Here is a 14419-nt window from a genome sequence, read left to right as displayed (position 1 = left end):
GCTCCCAGCTCGGATTCAGGAGACAGACACCCTCTCTATTTTTAAGATTAAGCTTAAAAGGAGGAACAACTTAAGGAACAACTGGAGCAGATGAGGACGTTAAAGCCCAAAGTGGTCCCAGGGGCAATAGGAGCATTAGGAGCTGTAGTCTTCAAACTGGAAGTGGCTCCAACAGATTCCAGGCACAACTTCAGAGGTCTCTGTCCAGAAGAGTGCAGACCTAGGAACGGCTAAAATCCTACACAAGACCCTCAACCTCCTAAGCTTCTGGTAGTGGACCGAGCTTGAGGATCACACATATACTTCCACCCAAGGGTGTGTGTGTGTGTGTGTGTGTGTGTGTGTGTGTGTGTGTTTCCCCAAAAACTTAGTAGAACCTCTTAAAATTTAAGAGGTTACTTAATCATTTTACTTCGAACATTTTTGTTTTGTGGCATAGTTCTCCCAGATGCCTAGAACAGCCTACCTATGAAGTAAATGTAAAAATGCTGAGCTGTGTAGCAAGAAGAACTGCTGCTTTTTTAAATAGGCAAATGGTAATCACTGCAAATATTGATTTCCTTTATTTCTCATTACTGCACAGTATTCTCAGTTTAGTTGTCAAGCCTCAAGCATTTGCAGAATTCTATGGAGTTTTTTATTCTTCCAAGTTTGATAGGCTAAAATATTGACATACACGGCTGCCAATTTAAGAAAAAACTTGATATTTATACTGGAGGCAAAGAGAGGAATGCAGCAGGGAACACATGAGCAGGCTGACAGCCTGTGAAGATTTGATGAAGCAGGACTGTTGGTGTGTGTGGGGGGGGGTATCTTTGGAGGGGAATGATATTTTGTGAAGTATTGGAGAGATGGAAAGGTAGTCAGTCAGGCAAAAAAATTCACATCAGTTTTGTTTCAATGACAGAATAAAAGTAACGTCTAACACTTCATGTTTAGGCATCAGTCTGCTCAGAGCTTGAGGCTCATTGGGTTTTAGAAGGCACAGCAGCACAGTTGCCATAGACTCTAGAACAGCTTTACAAATTACCTTCACAAAAATAAGAGCTTTTTAGGAACAACAGCAACAGAACACCCCCACGGGCTGCATTGTTAAAACAGGTTCATAGGTTTTTTGCTGCGTCTTAAATGCAGTGTAGTAATACAGTAACTTCTAAAACTGTTGTCCTGTGTTTCTGTTTACACAAGTAAAATACAGCTCATTAATCAGTGAGCTTTTAGGTGTGGTGATAGGTATATTTCTGAACTTTGGTCAGAGCCAGGGTAGCTGCTTTCCCTTTGCTTTCCCTTTCCAAGCCAGGCTTCCTGACTGCAGATCCTTTTTTAACTCACAAATATGAGAAAGAAACTAAAGATCTTTTAAAGGACTAGATGTTGCCATCCCTAATGATTCAGCTCTGTGTTTATGAGTGGGTTGTGACGAGACCTCTGAGTTGGATTAAGCTTGATGACCACTTATCAGTGTTTACTCCAGCATGACACATCATCAGCTGTGTAACCCAGCCTCATTGGCTGTTTCTGCCATTTATCACAATACACCCTCAGCTGGGGCAGGCCCACCTCAGGCTGATCAGACCTGGGTGTGTGTCATCTGAGGTGGCCCTTTAGCTCCTTGTCTCCTTTCTTCTCAGCCACAGCCAGTGACTGCTTGTCTCTGTAACTGAGGCCAGTTCTTTAGTGGTCTTCCTCTGCCTCTGACCTCTGCTGCCGACTTGCTTTAGAAGTCTTGCTGTGGAGCTACCAACAAAGCCCCTGCAACCCACCTCCACTGGGCACAGCTTCACACACCAGCCCCGTTCCTCTGTTTCAGCTGCTAAGCTGGCATAACGCAGCTTTTTCCTTTCATGCGCTTCATTAATGGTATCCTCCCAAGGGACCATCAGCTCAACAATGATGACATGGTGGAAGCAGGTTGGTAACAGCAGCTTCTACAGGGAAGGTGAGTCTCTGGGTTAGGTAGACGTGCATTCCCTAGTCCCTAGCTTAGAACCCGTAGCTGGGTTCTAAGGTCTGCAATGAGTCCATATGTAATTTGTGCTACTATGAGCCTTCATGGGCCATGATTGCAGTGCTAATCTGTTGGGTCATGCATGCTAAAGCATTAAATGTGTTTGTGCTTTTGTGGTGTAGGAGTCAAAGAACCTGAGTCTACAGATCCTCTGGGCCCAGAGGTGGCAGACAACACATCCAGGCAGCAACGCTATGTCAGCGGCCAGTATTTCTTTGAGTATCTGGTGGTGGTCAGCCTCAAGGCCACGGGCAGTAACAGCTACGAACCCCAGATCACCTACCAGTTTCCCAAGGTCAGTGTGATGGTGAAGCCTGATGGCAATGTTTGCAGAATAAGACATGTTACAGGCAAGCACTGTTGAGTTGGAAAACCAAATGCAGAATCATGATGATAAGGGCCAATCAGGGGTCAGTTTAGGCTGTAAATTCACAATAACAATAAATTAGGTCAATGCTGTCCAGCCTACTTGTTTTGGGTAGATGCAACAAGAATATTAACACTTTGAATATGCTGCACTGTGGTGGACATGTACATTAAAAGCTCACCAAATATATTTTTAATTCTTATACTTTTCTATTTCTTATACTAAATAATGTAAAACATGATCATGTAATACTGGCATCTTTGTTATTAGGTTCTAACAGACATGTTAGAACAAATTAAATTGGAGCCAGCATAGATGCTGGTACCCATATCTACAAAAAAACATTGATGTTTTTAAGAACGTCATATAGCATATATTTACTTGCAGAGAGATGGGATGGGAAGATCTCAGAAGGAGGAAGAGGAGAAGACTTTAAAGGCAATCACACTCTTTTGTTTCCCAGAAGGCATCAGCTGGGCTCCTTTAACAGAATACCACAGGTATGTCAATCTGCTGGACTTCAGCCTTGTAATGTTTGACCAATATTCAGGGTTCTGTTCAGTGTACATCAGTGTGCAGCCCCAGCTGTCAGTTGTCTTTGTCCATTTCCAGTGAGACCTTCTCTTTTGTTCTGACTGAGATTGATGGCAGCAGGAGAAATGGATACTGCCGGAGATTACTGGTCAGTGTTTAGAACCTGTCCTTGCTGAGTGTAATCATTTGGAAACTACTGTTTGATGTTCCTTTCACTCTCTAATCCACAGCCAGGAGGAAAAGGCGCTCGACCACCTGAGGCTTACTGTATCATCAGCTCGCTGGCTTGTTTCGGTCTCTTCTCCAAGGTAATTTCAGCACAACAACTGTTAAAGGAAAACTGGCTGCTGTCCAATCACTTTGGTACCAATTAAACTTTGCTATGAGAATGTATGTTTTAGTTGTATTACTTGAGCCTTGTACTAAGAAGTGAGTTCAACATACCGAGGGTATGTTTCCGTTACATGGATTCACTGGCCCTAACGTCAGCAGTCAGGATAAGCGATCACATGAAGCTTCTTATCAACTTGCAGAGTTAACCCAGGGATTTGCTTGTGCATTCATGTGAAAGGGGCGGTATTGGCAGCATCTGACTAATCAGTTATAGCTGCAAACTATGGGATATATACTATGGGAAAAGACTATGTAGAGTTTAAACACATAATACAGTCTGTAAGCAACATAGCTGCTGTAGAAGAAACAGCGGTATCAAAGGAAAAGCACTGTACAGTAGTTTAGTATGAAAAGTGTTGAATGAATGTATGGGCAATTTAAGTGCTTTGGTCAATAAGACTGGTAAAGTTTAATAAAGTTTGGCCTATTTGAAGCCAAGAAATAAAGCTTCCAAAAATGCAGACTATTTAAGTTAACAGACCTATCAGACTTATCAATATCACAACTCTGTCATTAAGACACAGAGGCTGGAGTATTTCGTTAAAATAAAGTTTAAGAGGTTGTTTTAGATTGTATTTTTTTTTTTTGCTCCAGCATCAGTGGTGTTCAGTAGGCTTATTCTGCATGCAATTTTAATACATGGTCTGTAAGCGTGGGTGCTCTACAGGCTACTCTGAGGCTCATAAAGGATGCTGTGCTTGCTTGTGCAAAGTTTTTATGATATAAATATAGAAAAAATTATACGTGGAACATATTTGAAGGGAGAATCTGTGGAGTCTGTTTTGTTGTGGTCAATGAAAATAAATATAATTCAAGCAGCAAGCAGTGATGAGAGGGCCCTCACACCCGGGCGCACTTTGGAGGTGCAAGCTATTTGGGCGTTGTGTCGTTCAGCTACCAAATGCCTCCTTTGCCCGTTTGGTGCGGATATCATTTTCATGCCCCCATATGTCTGTTTGGTTCTGTAGGGGGTGCTATCACGCCAGTTGCCACTTTTTCTGTATTTAAGGTTGTTAAGTAAATAAGTGATTCAAATTTGAGGCAAATCTGACAGAGTATGCACATTTGATTACACGTACGGTTTTGCGGCCAGCCTCTAAAATGAAACCAAATTGGAGCATTGCTATGGCAACACTGTTTAATATTCTACAAAACCTTTGGTAACTTTTGATGACCCACTTGTCTAGATGATGGTGAGTGAATTTGGTCTCACTGGGTTGAATCCCTTAGGAGGAGTTTGATAAAATATAAGACACCCTGAATTCACCTCAGGATGTTACATGAACCTGCAAAATTTCAGATGCACATATGAAGTTTAATCCCGAGGCTCATTTTCATAAAAAAATATTCTAGGTGGCGCTGTGGTCCCATTTTGCCATTTGCAGTGATCACAGCAATAAAGCCTGAAATCCTCCATCACGATGAACACGTGGACCACATTTCATGACTTTGTGAGCTGTCCTTCAAAATATACCTGTGGATTTTTTTTGTTTGTTTTTGTTTTGTTCAGTGATGAACTGAAGTGAAATACGTTGACTTTCATTCTTTTTCTGATGAGGGAACTGAAGGACTTTGATGACTGAGATGTTGGGATTAACTGAACTACCCGAGTTCACTAACTGTTTGGCTGTGTGAGAAAGTAATGCACAGTACGTTTCTCTGATCTGAAAACAACCCAGGTTAGATGCAAGCACACACACACACAAAAAATCATTTTTTTGTGTGTGTGTGCTTGCATCTAACCTGGGTTGTTTTCATTCTACGTCTGAGGGTGTTGAGTCTTTATAACTTGTATCCTTTGTGAGGTTTGTGAAGCTTACATGTCATGAGAACAAAAATCTAAGCAAACTGTCACAAGTTTTCCAGTGCGCTCAACAACCACTTCCTGTTTCATGCCAAAACAGCATGCCACCAAGGTGTGCCGTTAAAGGAAAAACTCAGTTTTCACACTGAATTATCATAAAGGTCTTTATTCAGACCACTTTTGAGGTGGATGGGGTAAACGTGTGAGGAGCAGTACAGAAAAGTGTGAAACATGACATTTCCTGTTTATACTGGGTGTGAACTAAAAATTGCTGACTACATGCATATCAGTGTGATCAGGGCAAGACTCTTATTAACCCACTAATGTTTGCTGAAGATTGGGCAATGTGGCTTTGAGTTAAAGCAATTTCATGCATCATGGCAAAACATCAAAATTCAATGAAAACTCACCAGTTTCATAATTTAGATTCTGTTGTTGTTTTTGTTTAGACTGACCAAGTATAAAGCTGGTCCCATTAAAACCCTAGGAGGATATTGAAAAAGTACGAGGGCTGGAAATGGCAAAAATCGCCTAATTAATTCATAATGGCAGACTGCCTGTGGGGTGTAGGTCATCGCTCCAAGAGCAATTTTTGTGCGTCTTGATATGTTACATATGTGTACCAAATTTTATACACATGGACTTCCAGAGGTCAGGAAACGGGTTGCTAGTCCTGTGATTAAAGCAGTGATATTTATAGAATTATATACCCTATAAAAAAACCTGTAAAAACAAAGGGAGAGAAACTCAATCCTATAACACACAACAGCTGGGCTGAGTTCATCTGTAAGTAACAGGATTAACTCTGTGAAGATACAAGAGGGCAACAGTAATTTCATTGTCAGTATCCATCAACAACAGAGGCTGTTAAAAGTCTTTATGGGTTACATCTTAGTAATCAGCACTCGTCTGATGCAGCTTGCCTGTTGATTACTAACCAAGAGACGCACCGTGGTGCAGACTGTGTGGAGATCTGGGGGCGGTGCCAGATCTACACACGCTGTTGCAAAGACATGTCAACCAAGACAGCTGTACAGCATCCAGAGCCTTCAGGAACTCCGGGTGAGTCTCATCCACCCCAGGGGCCCTGTCTCCAAGGAGTTGTTTAACTACCTCAGTGACCCCCCCCCCCCAGTGAAGGCGGGGTCATCCCCCTCATCCCCAGCCTCTGCTTCCACTACAGAAGGTATGTCACTGGGATTAAGGAGGTCCCAGAGGTATTCCTTCCACTGTCTGGTTATATCCTCTGTGGAAGTCAGCAGCTCCACACCTGCACTACACACCGTGTGAGTAGAGCACCACCCTCCTCTGCAGAGTTGCCAGACAGTTTGCCAGAATTGCTTCAAGGCAGTCTGAAAGTTGTTTTCCACAGCCTCACTGAACTCCTCCCACACCCGAGTTTTTACTGCAGCAGCCTGAACAGTGGGGGTGCAGAACGTGGTTCAGTCAGACTCGATGTCCTCAGCTTCCCTCGGAAGTTCTGCTGTATGTGGGGAATTAAAGATCTCACAGACTGGGGCCTCTTCCAGGCGTCCCCAGCCCACCCTCACTTTATGTTTTTACATTTAAGTGCATCAGGTCTGTCCAGCATCCTCCCCCCACCACCTGATCCAACTCACCACCAGGTGATGATCAGTTGACAGCTCAGCGCCTCTCTTCAGCCGAGTATCCAGAACATACGGCCACAGATCTGATGACACGATCACAAAATCGATGAAGATCAATGGACTCAATGTCCCTATGAAGCATGGTCTGAATTATTGCTGTGCAAGCTGACAGTTAACTTTGAGTTAATGTTTTAAAGGCTGATTTTAAGGTTGGTAAGTTTAATGTGTTTAAATGTGACTATTAAAAAGCTAAAAAATAAATGATTGTGTTTCAGAAGTGTGTTACTGTTTGTGGTGAGGATTTGAAACAGCTTATTTTTTCATGCAACAGAATAACATGAAACTATATAATTAAGCCAATGACAAAATAAGTAAAATGAAACTGAATAAAACTTTGGCTTTAGCCATACTTTTAGTTACTGTGTAGCTGACTGTTCTCTCTGTGTGTGCAGATATTTGATGAGGTTGAGAAGCGGCGGCAGATCTCCAAGGCCATGATCTATCCATTCATGCAGAAGCTAAGAGAGGCTCCATTCCCAGCCCCGGGAAACACAGTGGAGATTAAGAGCTTCATTCCTGAGTCAGGCACTGAGGTCAGGGCAAAATGCATCCAACTGTTTATACAGACCTCTTAAAGTTTGAGGATATAGACATATAAAGTTCCTTATTTCTCTTCTTGTCTTCTAACTTCAACGAGTTTCAAAGTTAAGACTCAGATGAGTTTTACTGAAGTTCAAATAATTTTTATGGACAGAATTTCTAGGCATAGCCACGTGGCAGTGATGCAGACGCTGTACCAGTCTGCTGTGGTGAACAGAGAGCTGAGCATAAAAGTGAAGCTCTTGATTTACCGGCTGATCTAAGTCCCCACCCTCACCAATGATCATGAGCTCTGGGTAGTGACCGAAAGAGAGAAAAAGACAGTGAGCTTCCTCCAAAGGGTAGCTGGTCCCTCTCTGAGAGAGGGTGAGGAGTGTAGCCATCCAGGAGGGGCTCAGAGTAGAGCCGCTACCCCTCCAGGATCTTACTAGGATGCCTCCTGGGCGCCTCTTGGATGAGGTGTTCCAAGCATGTGTGTGTGTATATATAGATATCTCTGGGCTAGCCTGGGAACGCCTCGGTGTTCCCTGGATGAGCCCGAGGAGGTGACTGGGGAGTGGGAGGTCTGGGTTTCACTGCTGTGGCTGCTGCCACCTGTGCCACCTGTGACCTGTGACCTGGATAAGTGGAAGAGGATGGATGGCTGTATTACATCTGTACTAACTCAGGAATGACTAAAAGTATTTGGATAAAAAAATTAGGGCAAGGCCTCCAAATTATGGCAAAATAGGTTTGCAGGGTTTTTTGTTTTGAAATGGGGCTGTAATGTTATCCAGATTTGTAAATTAATTTTATATTTTCATTAATTGTGGGAGTATATCCCCATCAGTGACGGGTCTTTTTTCCTTTTTGTAGCCAAGATGATAACATTGAGGGCAAGAAATGTGCAGCATTTCACAATAAACTTATTGTCATGAGTACTATCCAGGTGATAGCAAGTGTAAGTGTTTAATGACAAAGCAGCAGTACAGCTCAGAGTATAAAAGATGTCTAAGGTATTAAAAATACTTTAATAGGGAGGATGGGCGGAGCTGTAACAGTGACTTTATGTAAGCTCCGTTAGGCAGGTGTGAGGACTTGTCTGAACATGTTCTGCATTACCCAAGCTTTACCTCAGAGCACAAACCTGACAGTCATGCCATTCAGCCTATGTACCATGTTTCAACAGCTCAGTCATCTCAAGTATGTACTAGTTCCTATGACCAGGCTTCAGGGTGTGAAAGGACAAAGTCTTGGTTCTCTGGCTGTGTAAAGACACTTTGTAAGGACACTGTTCTAAACACGCTGTCTATTTTCTAGAGTAGAAGAAAAAAATCATAAAAGCACTAATTTTAGCACCTTTAGAGCTAATTAACCCTAAATAAAACTGGAAACAATGGTATAGAAAGAGTTCCAAATCAGTGATGTCAGTCGAGTGATGACATACTGGCACCACTGTTGACACTTTTGTGACAGTGGTGACTTTCCACCAGATCATCCGTCTGACCCGGCCCCTGGATTCCTGGCTGGAACATGTCAACTTTGCCACACTCTTCAGCTGCCTGACGGACCGGGAAGTGTTGCTCGTGTTTGCAGCTGCTGTCTTGGAGAGACGGATCATTTTCATCGCAGATGACCTTGGGTATATCACAATCACCTGTATGCACACACACGTAGAGTTTGCTCATAGCAGGGTAAACTATTGTAGCTTTTATGTTATTTACTGGACAGTGCAGCCCTGGTCATCCACCAGAGCTGCACTGCTGCATCTCTGATTGCACCAATCACAGATCAGATATCTCCCAGAAGCTTTTGTGGCCTGCCCACACTTAGCAACAGGCAACATCACCAGATTTAATAAGCAGGGCAGATCTGTGTGAGACCTGCAGTTGCAAAAAATATTGGCGTGGAAAGATTTGTGGGTAATTTACTGACAGTGCAAAAATAAATGTAGTAATAAATTTTAGTAAGTAACACATGAGGGTGAAGACTTCCATCAAAAATGAATAATTATTGTATGGCATGTTGGAGGTTGGGACATACTGTTGTCTGGATGAGTCTGACAGCTAAGGTGGAGGGAAGGAGGTTCCTCGATGGGCTGCTTTACTTCAGTTACGTCCGTCTTATAAAGGATGTGTAGAAGATGATCCTGTGTGTTATTTTTTTTCTGCATTTTTTGTGCGTCTGCTTGGTGAGCAAATGAATATATTTTATAGCCACCAGTGGGCAGCGAACAGTTTCTCAGACAATACTCTGACACACCTCAGATCTACCTGAGTAACATGAATAGTTTTTGTTTGTTTGTGCATGCACTGCAGGCTGTTCTCTGTAGTTTTCTTTGACTGATCTGTGTTCAGTTTGATTACAAAACCTGAAACACTGCAAACTGCTCTGCTCCATGTAGAAACCCATTTTGGTACCTCTAGTACATCCATGCCATGTGTGCATTTTGTGTCGAGCTTCTGAACTTTTTGCATCTCTCTGATGTGGCACCTTAAATCAAGAATTGGTTAAAAGTTACAGGACAGAGCCGAAGCTTTGGCAACACAATTACAGCTTTGAGCCATTTGTGACAGCTGCTCATTTATTCTGATGGTATCTCCTCCTTGGCATTCCAATTCTTACTTCTAATCAGAAACTATTACAGCCACATCAGGTACAAAGTAATACGTGCTTTTGTGTTTAGCTTCAATTGTAGTTGCCTGTAGTTTAGTTTGAAGTCCTCTCCTCTCTTAAAGGGAAACGCATACAAATTCATAGGCAGTGAGGCCAGCTGCATTGAATGTGTATTTGTGTCTACCCCTTTCAGTCAGTAAGTTGCTGCTGTGTATCTTTAGTAAATCCCAATAGTAGGGATTAGTGCTTGCTCAGATGGATACTGGCTCTGGCCCTTAGTATAAATTCATGGAATAGAAGAGTTCACATATTCTGGATTTATGAGGCAGCCACAACAAACACATACTTAAAACTGCACATGTATGAAGAAGAAATGTTTTTTATCATGAAAAATGCAGTGCCATCAAACCGGATGTCAGTTCTGATGTCAGCTCTGTCTGTCTACAGCACATTATCTCAAGTCATCCACGCAGTAGCAGCCCTCCTCTACCCTTTCACTTGGCAGCACACCTTCATCTCTATTGTTCCAGAAATCCTAATTGATGTAGTGATGGCACCCACCCCGTACCTGCTGGGAGTCCAGAAGCGCCTGCTGGACCAGGTCACTGACCAGGGTGATGTGAGTTAACATGGAGAGGTCCATAAAAACAACCAAAAAAGATAGTGTGTTGATAATGGCGCTCCCTCCTTACTCTCTTCCTCCTCTCTTTTGTGTGGAGCAGCTGCTGGTGGTTGATTTGTCTGAAGATAAAAAGGACACCTTCATTGTTTCAGTAAGAGCTGAAAAATTTTTTAAAAAGTGTTTGAATCCTTTGATTCTTGGGTTAAGATTTAAGTAACCCAAACATTTATGTGACATCTCTAATTCCAGATCGGTGATGAAGGTTCTATCCTGCCTCCAAAGCTCCAAGCTGAGATATTAGAGGCACTAAGTCACAGACAAAATGCATCAGGTGAGTGAACCACAATCAAACATGTTCTTATCACAATATTTCCATTTTTAAAGGATTTTTGTCTCTCCTTCAGTGGGGGAGGAGCTGAACCGAGTGGTTTCAGAAGCTTTCCTGCAGTTCTTTGTGAAAACGGTTGGCCATTATGCCTCACATGTGAAATGTGGTCACTCTGGAGAGCATGGGATGTTTGAAAAGAAAAAGTTCTACAAGGCAATCGAGTCCAAATCCACACAACGCTTTGTCAAGAATTTCATTCAGACGCAGATGTTTGACCTGTTTATCCAGGAGGTGGAGCAGCAGCAACCTGGACCACAGCAAGGTGAGCTCTCCAACCACAGCACACAAACAAAAGCAATAATCCCACTCACAGATGATTCAGACTGCAAGGACTCAGACTCTGTCCTCCACTGCTGAAAAGCTTCACTTTGCTACTCCAGCTGAGCACGTTTTACCACAAGTCTCATTCACTCAGTCACACACGCGTTCATACTAACACTCACACTCACTACAGTGGATGCATTGGGGGCAACTTGAGGTTCTCCATGTTACCTCACATGAAGCAGCCGGGGATCAAACTTGTGATTGGTAGACAACCCACGCTACCTCCGGAGCCACTGCTAACCTGATATTTGATGTTTTGTAGCAATTAGGACTGGGTGATAAAACGATAATTATCGCAAAATAACTTTTCCACAAAAAATCTGAGACATGGTCGGTATGAACTTGATGGAACTCATTCGGTCCATGTTTTGACAGACTGGAAAAAAAGCCACTGACTTAGTAAAGTTCACTTCAGACTGTTTCAAAAGTATGCTTCCAAAAAGGCGGCTGACACCAGATTGTTTTAACCATCTGAAGCAGTGCCATCCACAGCTGACCATTCACCTGCACCATGCAACACAAGGCAGTCACTGACACTTCCTCCTGTGCCATGACAAAAAACAAAGAGACAGTGATATCATGAATGCAACACCCTGCTCTATTGTTAAAGACATGATGCCAGTAAGTACAACTGAAAATGTTGTATACAAGGAGTTGATTCAAGTGACCGACCCTTGTTAGCAGCTCTCTGGCCATAAACATTTCTGAGATTTCTTTCCCAGCCATACGTGGAGCATAGAGAGATGTTAGAGCAACTGTGTCATACTTCACTGCCACAGTCACACATCTGATCCACACATTAATATAGATCAGACTTCTTTCCTGAGATCAGGCAGCCTCGTGGCAGTCAATAACAAACATGAACAGAGGATCATTTAGGGCGACTAGCCACTGAGTCAGCTCCACCCTCTGGACTTCACATCTCGTTATAAAACACCAAGAATGGTGATGTCGAAAACATCGCGTCTCAAGGCTTCGTAATAGCACTTCATAAATGGTGGCTGGGTCCATTTTTGTACTGTCTAACAGGCTTTTCATGTGACACAATGTCACTGATTTCCCTCTTAGCAGTAGGCAAAGATGATTCCAATTAAAATGCTCACCAGCACTTCAGTGTTTACCCTCTTAAAGGGATTTAGTTGTGGAACAAGTGTAATTGTTGTCTTATATAAATGTTTTAGTCAAAATTAAAGCCATGAGTAAGAGTAGCTGATACGGGTCTCCTGTCACTGTTTCATAGCCAATCATATAATACATTTAAACCTCTTGAAAAGTCAAAGTAAACACTTTGTCTATCATTGTATTTGAAACATGAATGTTGTGCTTGTGTTCTGTTCTCGTCTTTTCAGTAAAATTCATAATTACTTCAAAGCCAGTATATTTAGTAACATGCCACTATTTAAGATAAAAACAAAACAAAAACATAAGCTTCTTTCAAGTCTCATGTTATGAACGTCAAGTCTTTAATCAGACAAGTCCTCAAATTTGTGATTGGAAACTGTCTTGAGTCATGTTGTGTACTTCTTTTTCGTAAATGCTGTGTGCTGCACCACAACCATGTGTGTTTGTTACTTTTTTAGCATCTGATGATTACAGCCAGACTGTAAATGTGCTGTGTGCAGTTTTATTTTCAGAATCTTTTCATATTTTATTAATAGTTGAGTTTCTGCACCTGAAACTTTGTTTAGTTCTATCTTTCCACAGTGCATTGATTTTTGTTTCCTTTGCCCTGCAGGAATATTTCACAGAAAGATCCTTGAATATCAGGAGAAGAAGAAAAGGGAGAAGACAAAGAAACACTAGCTGTCAGCGTAGCACTATGGCTGTAAAAAGGAGTATATAAATGTGAATATTGCACTGTGTGTTTTCTGTGCTGATTTAAATAATTATGTTCTGAAGTGTGAATTACTGTGTGGCTGTGTTGCTGTCACTGAAATGATTTCAAATAAAGACTAGTCTTTTTTTTTTTTTAATCCGTGCACCTGCAGTCTGATTTATTTTTTTTAAGGCCACTGGTGGAAGATTTGTATATTTGCTGTCTTCAGTTCTTTCTTTTCTTTTTATCATCATCTTTGGCTGACTGCAGCCTCTCAAATTAGATTGCCAAAATGCTAATACATCATAAACAAAATAAAGTACACGTATTGATGCCTAGTATATACTTTTTTAAGGGGTCTGCTGTTGTGGGGACTGCTCTCCCTGTTTGTCAGGTCCAGTTGACCTGATCCATTTAATTTCTCCAGGGGCACTCAGAAGCCGGCCAGTGTTGAAGAGATTAAATTATCAAACCATAAATCAATAAGTTGCTTGTTGGCAATTGATTAATTGCTTCTTTAACTAATTAGAATTGCTACCTTGCAGTTACATGCCTCCACCAACCAGTAAAGTTTCAGTTTTCCATCTCTCCTGTTCCTGGTTTGTATCACTGAACAATGGCCTGAAGGGTGTCTTCACAAAACTGTCACAGTGAAGTCGATCTCTAATTTTGTCCCGTTAGCACCAGTCAAAGGTTTGGACACACTCACCCACGGTAAGGACCACCGGTTTAATAAGTTTATGCATGACTCCAACTAAATACTTGGGCCAAGTTTGAAGAAAATCATTTCTTGAGCTATTACAGTCACACAAATGGAGAGAGCATATGGATGTACTTCTCAAAAAAATGAGCTGCAGCTGTCGTCTGCCTGGCACGAAGATCCAGGACTTGATTGGTACTAGTTTCCCGTTCTGCTGTGATACTAAACGTGTTCATAATTTTCTATTCATAATTTATAGACAACTGTCAGGAACATTGATAACAAAAATAGCTGCTGACTGCAACATCACAGAACAATACAACCACAAAGTTTACTCAAAACTTTGAGGAAAAATAAATGTTAGCAGATTTACAGCAGCAATCAGGATACCACACAGTACAAAATCTGACTGGTGGCTTTTTCATTCTTTTATTTCTTCATTCCAGTTTAAACCAATGCACATAAGTACACATTACATAAGTAGTGTGTACAGCGACCTCTGCCGGAATAATACAACGTGTGCCGCGTAGCAATGTGATGAAATTTTAAATTGGCAGTGTTCATGCAAGAGTTCATGCCATAATTTGTCAGAGATGTGAAAGAAGACAAGTAGCAGTTAAAACTTTATTCAAGATGGACAGAGGACAGGACATAAACACAC

At 41.9% G+C, this 14419-nt stretch overlaps 1 protein-coding gene across 2 annotated transcripts in view; it reads left to right on the top strand.

Annotated features, from left to right (window-relative positions):
- The window catches only part of dennd2da (DENN/MADD domain containing 2Da), a 44124-nt gene extending 30903 nt beyond the window's left edge, over window positions 1-13221 (top strand). For both annotated transcript variants that reach the window (XM_030732689.1, XM_030732690.1), the window contains 11 exons: window positions 2131-2303; window positions 2763-2875; window positions 2988-3057; window positions 3140-3217; window positions 7166-7306; window positions 8786-8934; window positions 10356-10527; window positions 10631-10681; window positions 10780-10861; window positions 10935-11180; window positions 12978-13221. In XM_030732689.1, the coding sequence (XP_030588549.1) occupies window positions 2131-2303; window positions 2763-2875; window positions 2988-3057; window positions 3140-3217; window positions 7166-7306; window positions 8786-8934; window positions 10356-10527; window positions 10631-10681; window positions 10780-10861; window positions 10935-11180; window positions 12978-13045 (1343 nt within the window). In that variant the 3' untranslated portion in view covers window positions 13046-13221. The remainder of the gene's footprint in view (window positions 1-2130; window positions 2304-2762; window positions 2876-2987; window positions 3058-3139; window positions 3218-7165; window positions 7307-8785; window positions 8935-10355; window positions 10528-10630; window positions 10682-10779; window positions 10862-10934; window positions 11181-12977) is intronic.
- The last annotated feature ends 1198 nt before the right edge of the window (window positions 13222-14419 follow it).

The sequence above is a fragment of the Archocentrus centrarchus genome, chromosome 7, assembly GCF_007364275.1.
Source record: "Archocentrus centrarchus isolate MPI-CPG fArcCen1 chromosome 7, fArcCen1, whole genome shotgun sequence".
Lineage (NCBI taxonomy): Eukaryota > Metazoa > Chordata > Actinopteri > Cichliformes > Cichlidae > Archocentrus > Archocentrus centrarchus.
Note: the sequence above shows the minus strand (reverse complement) of the source record. Positions and strands in the feature narration are given on the sequence as shown.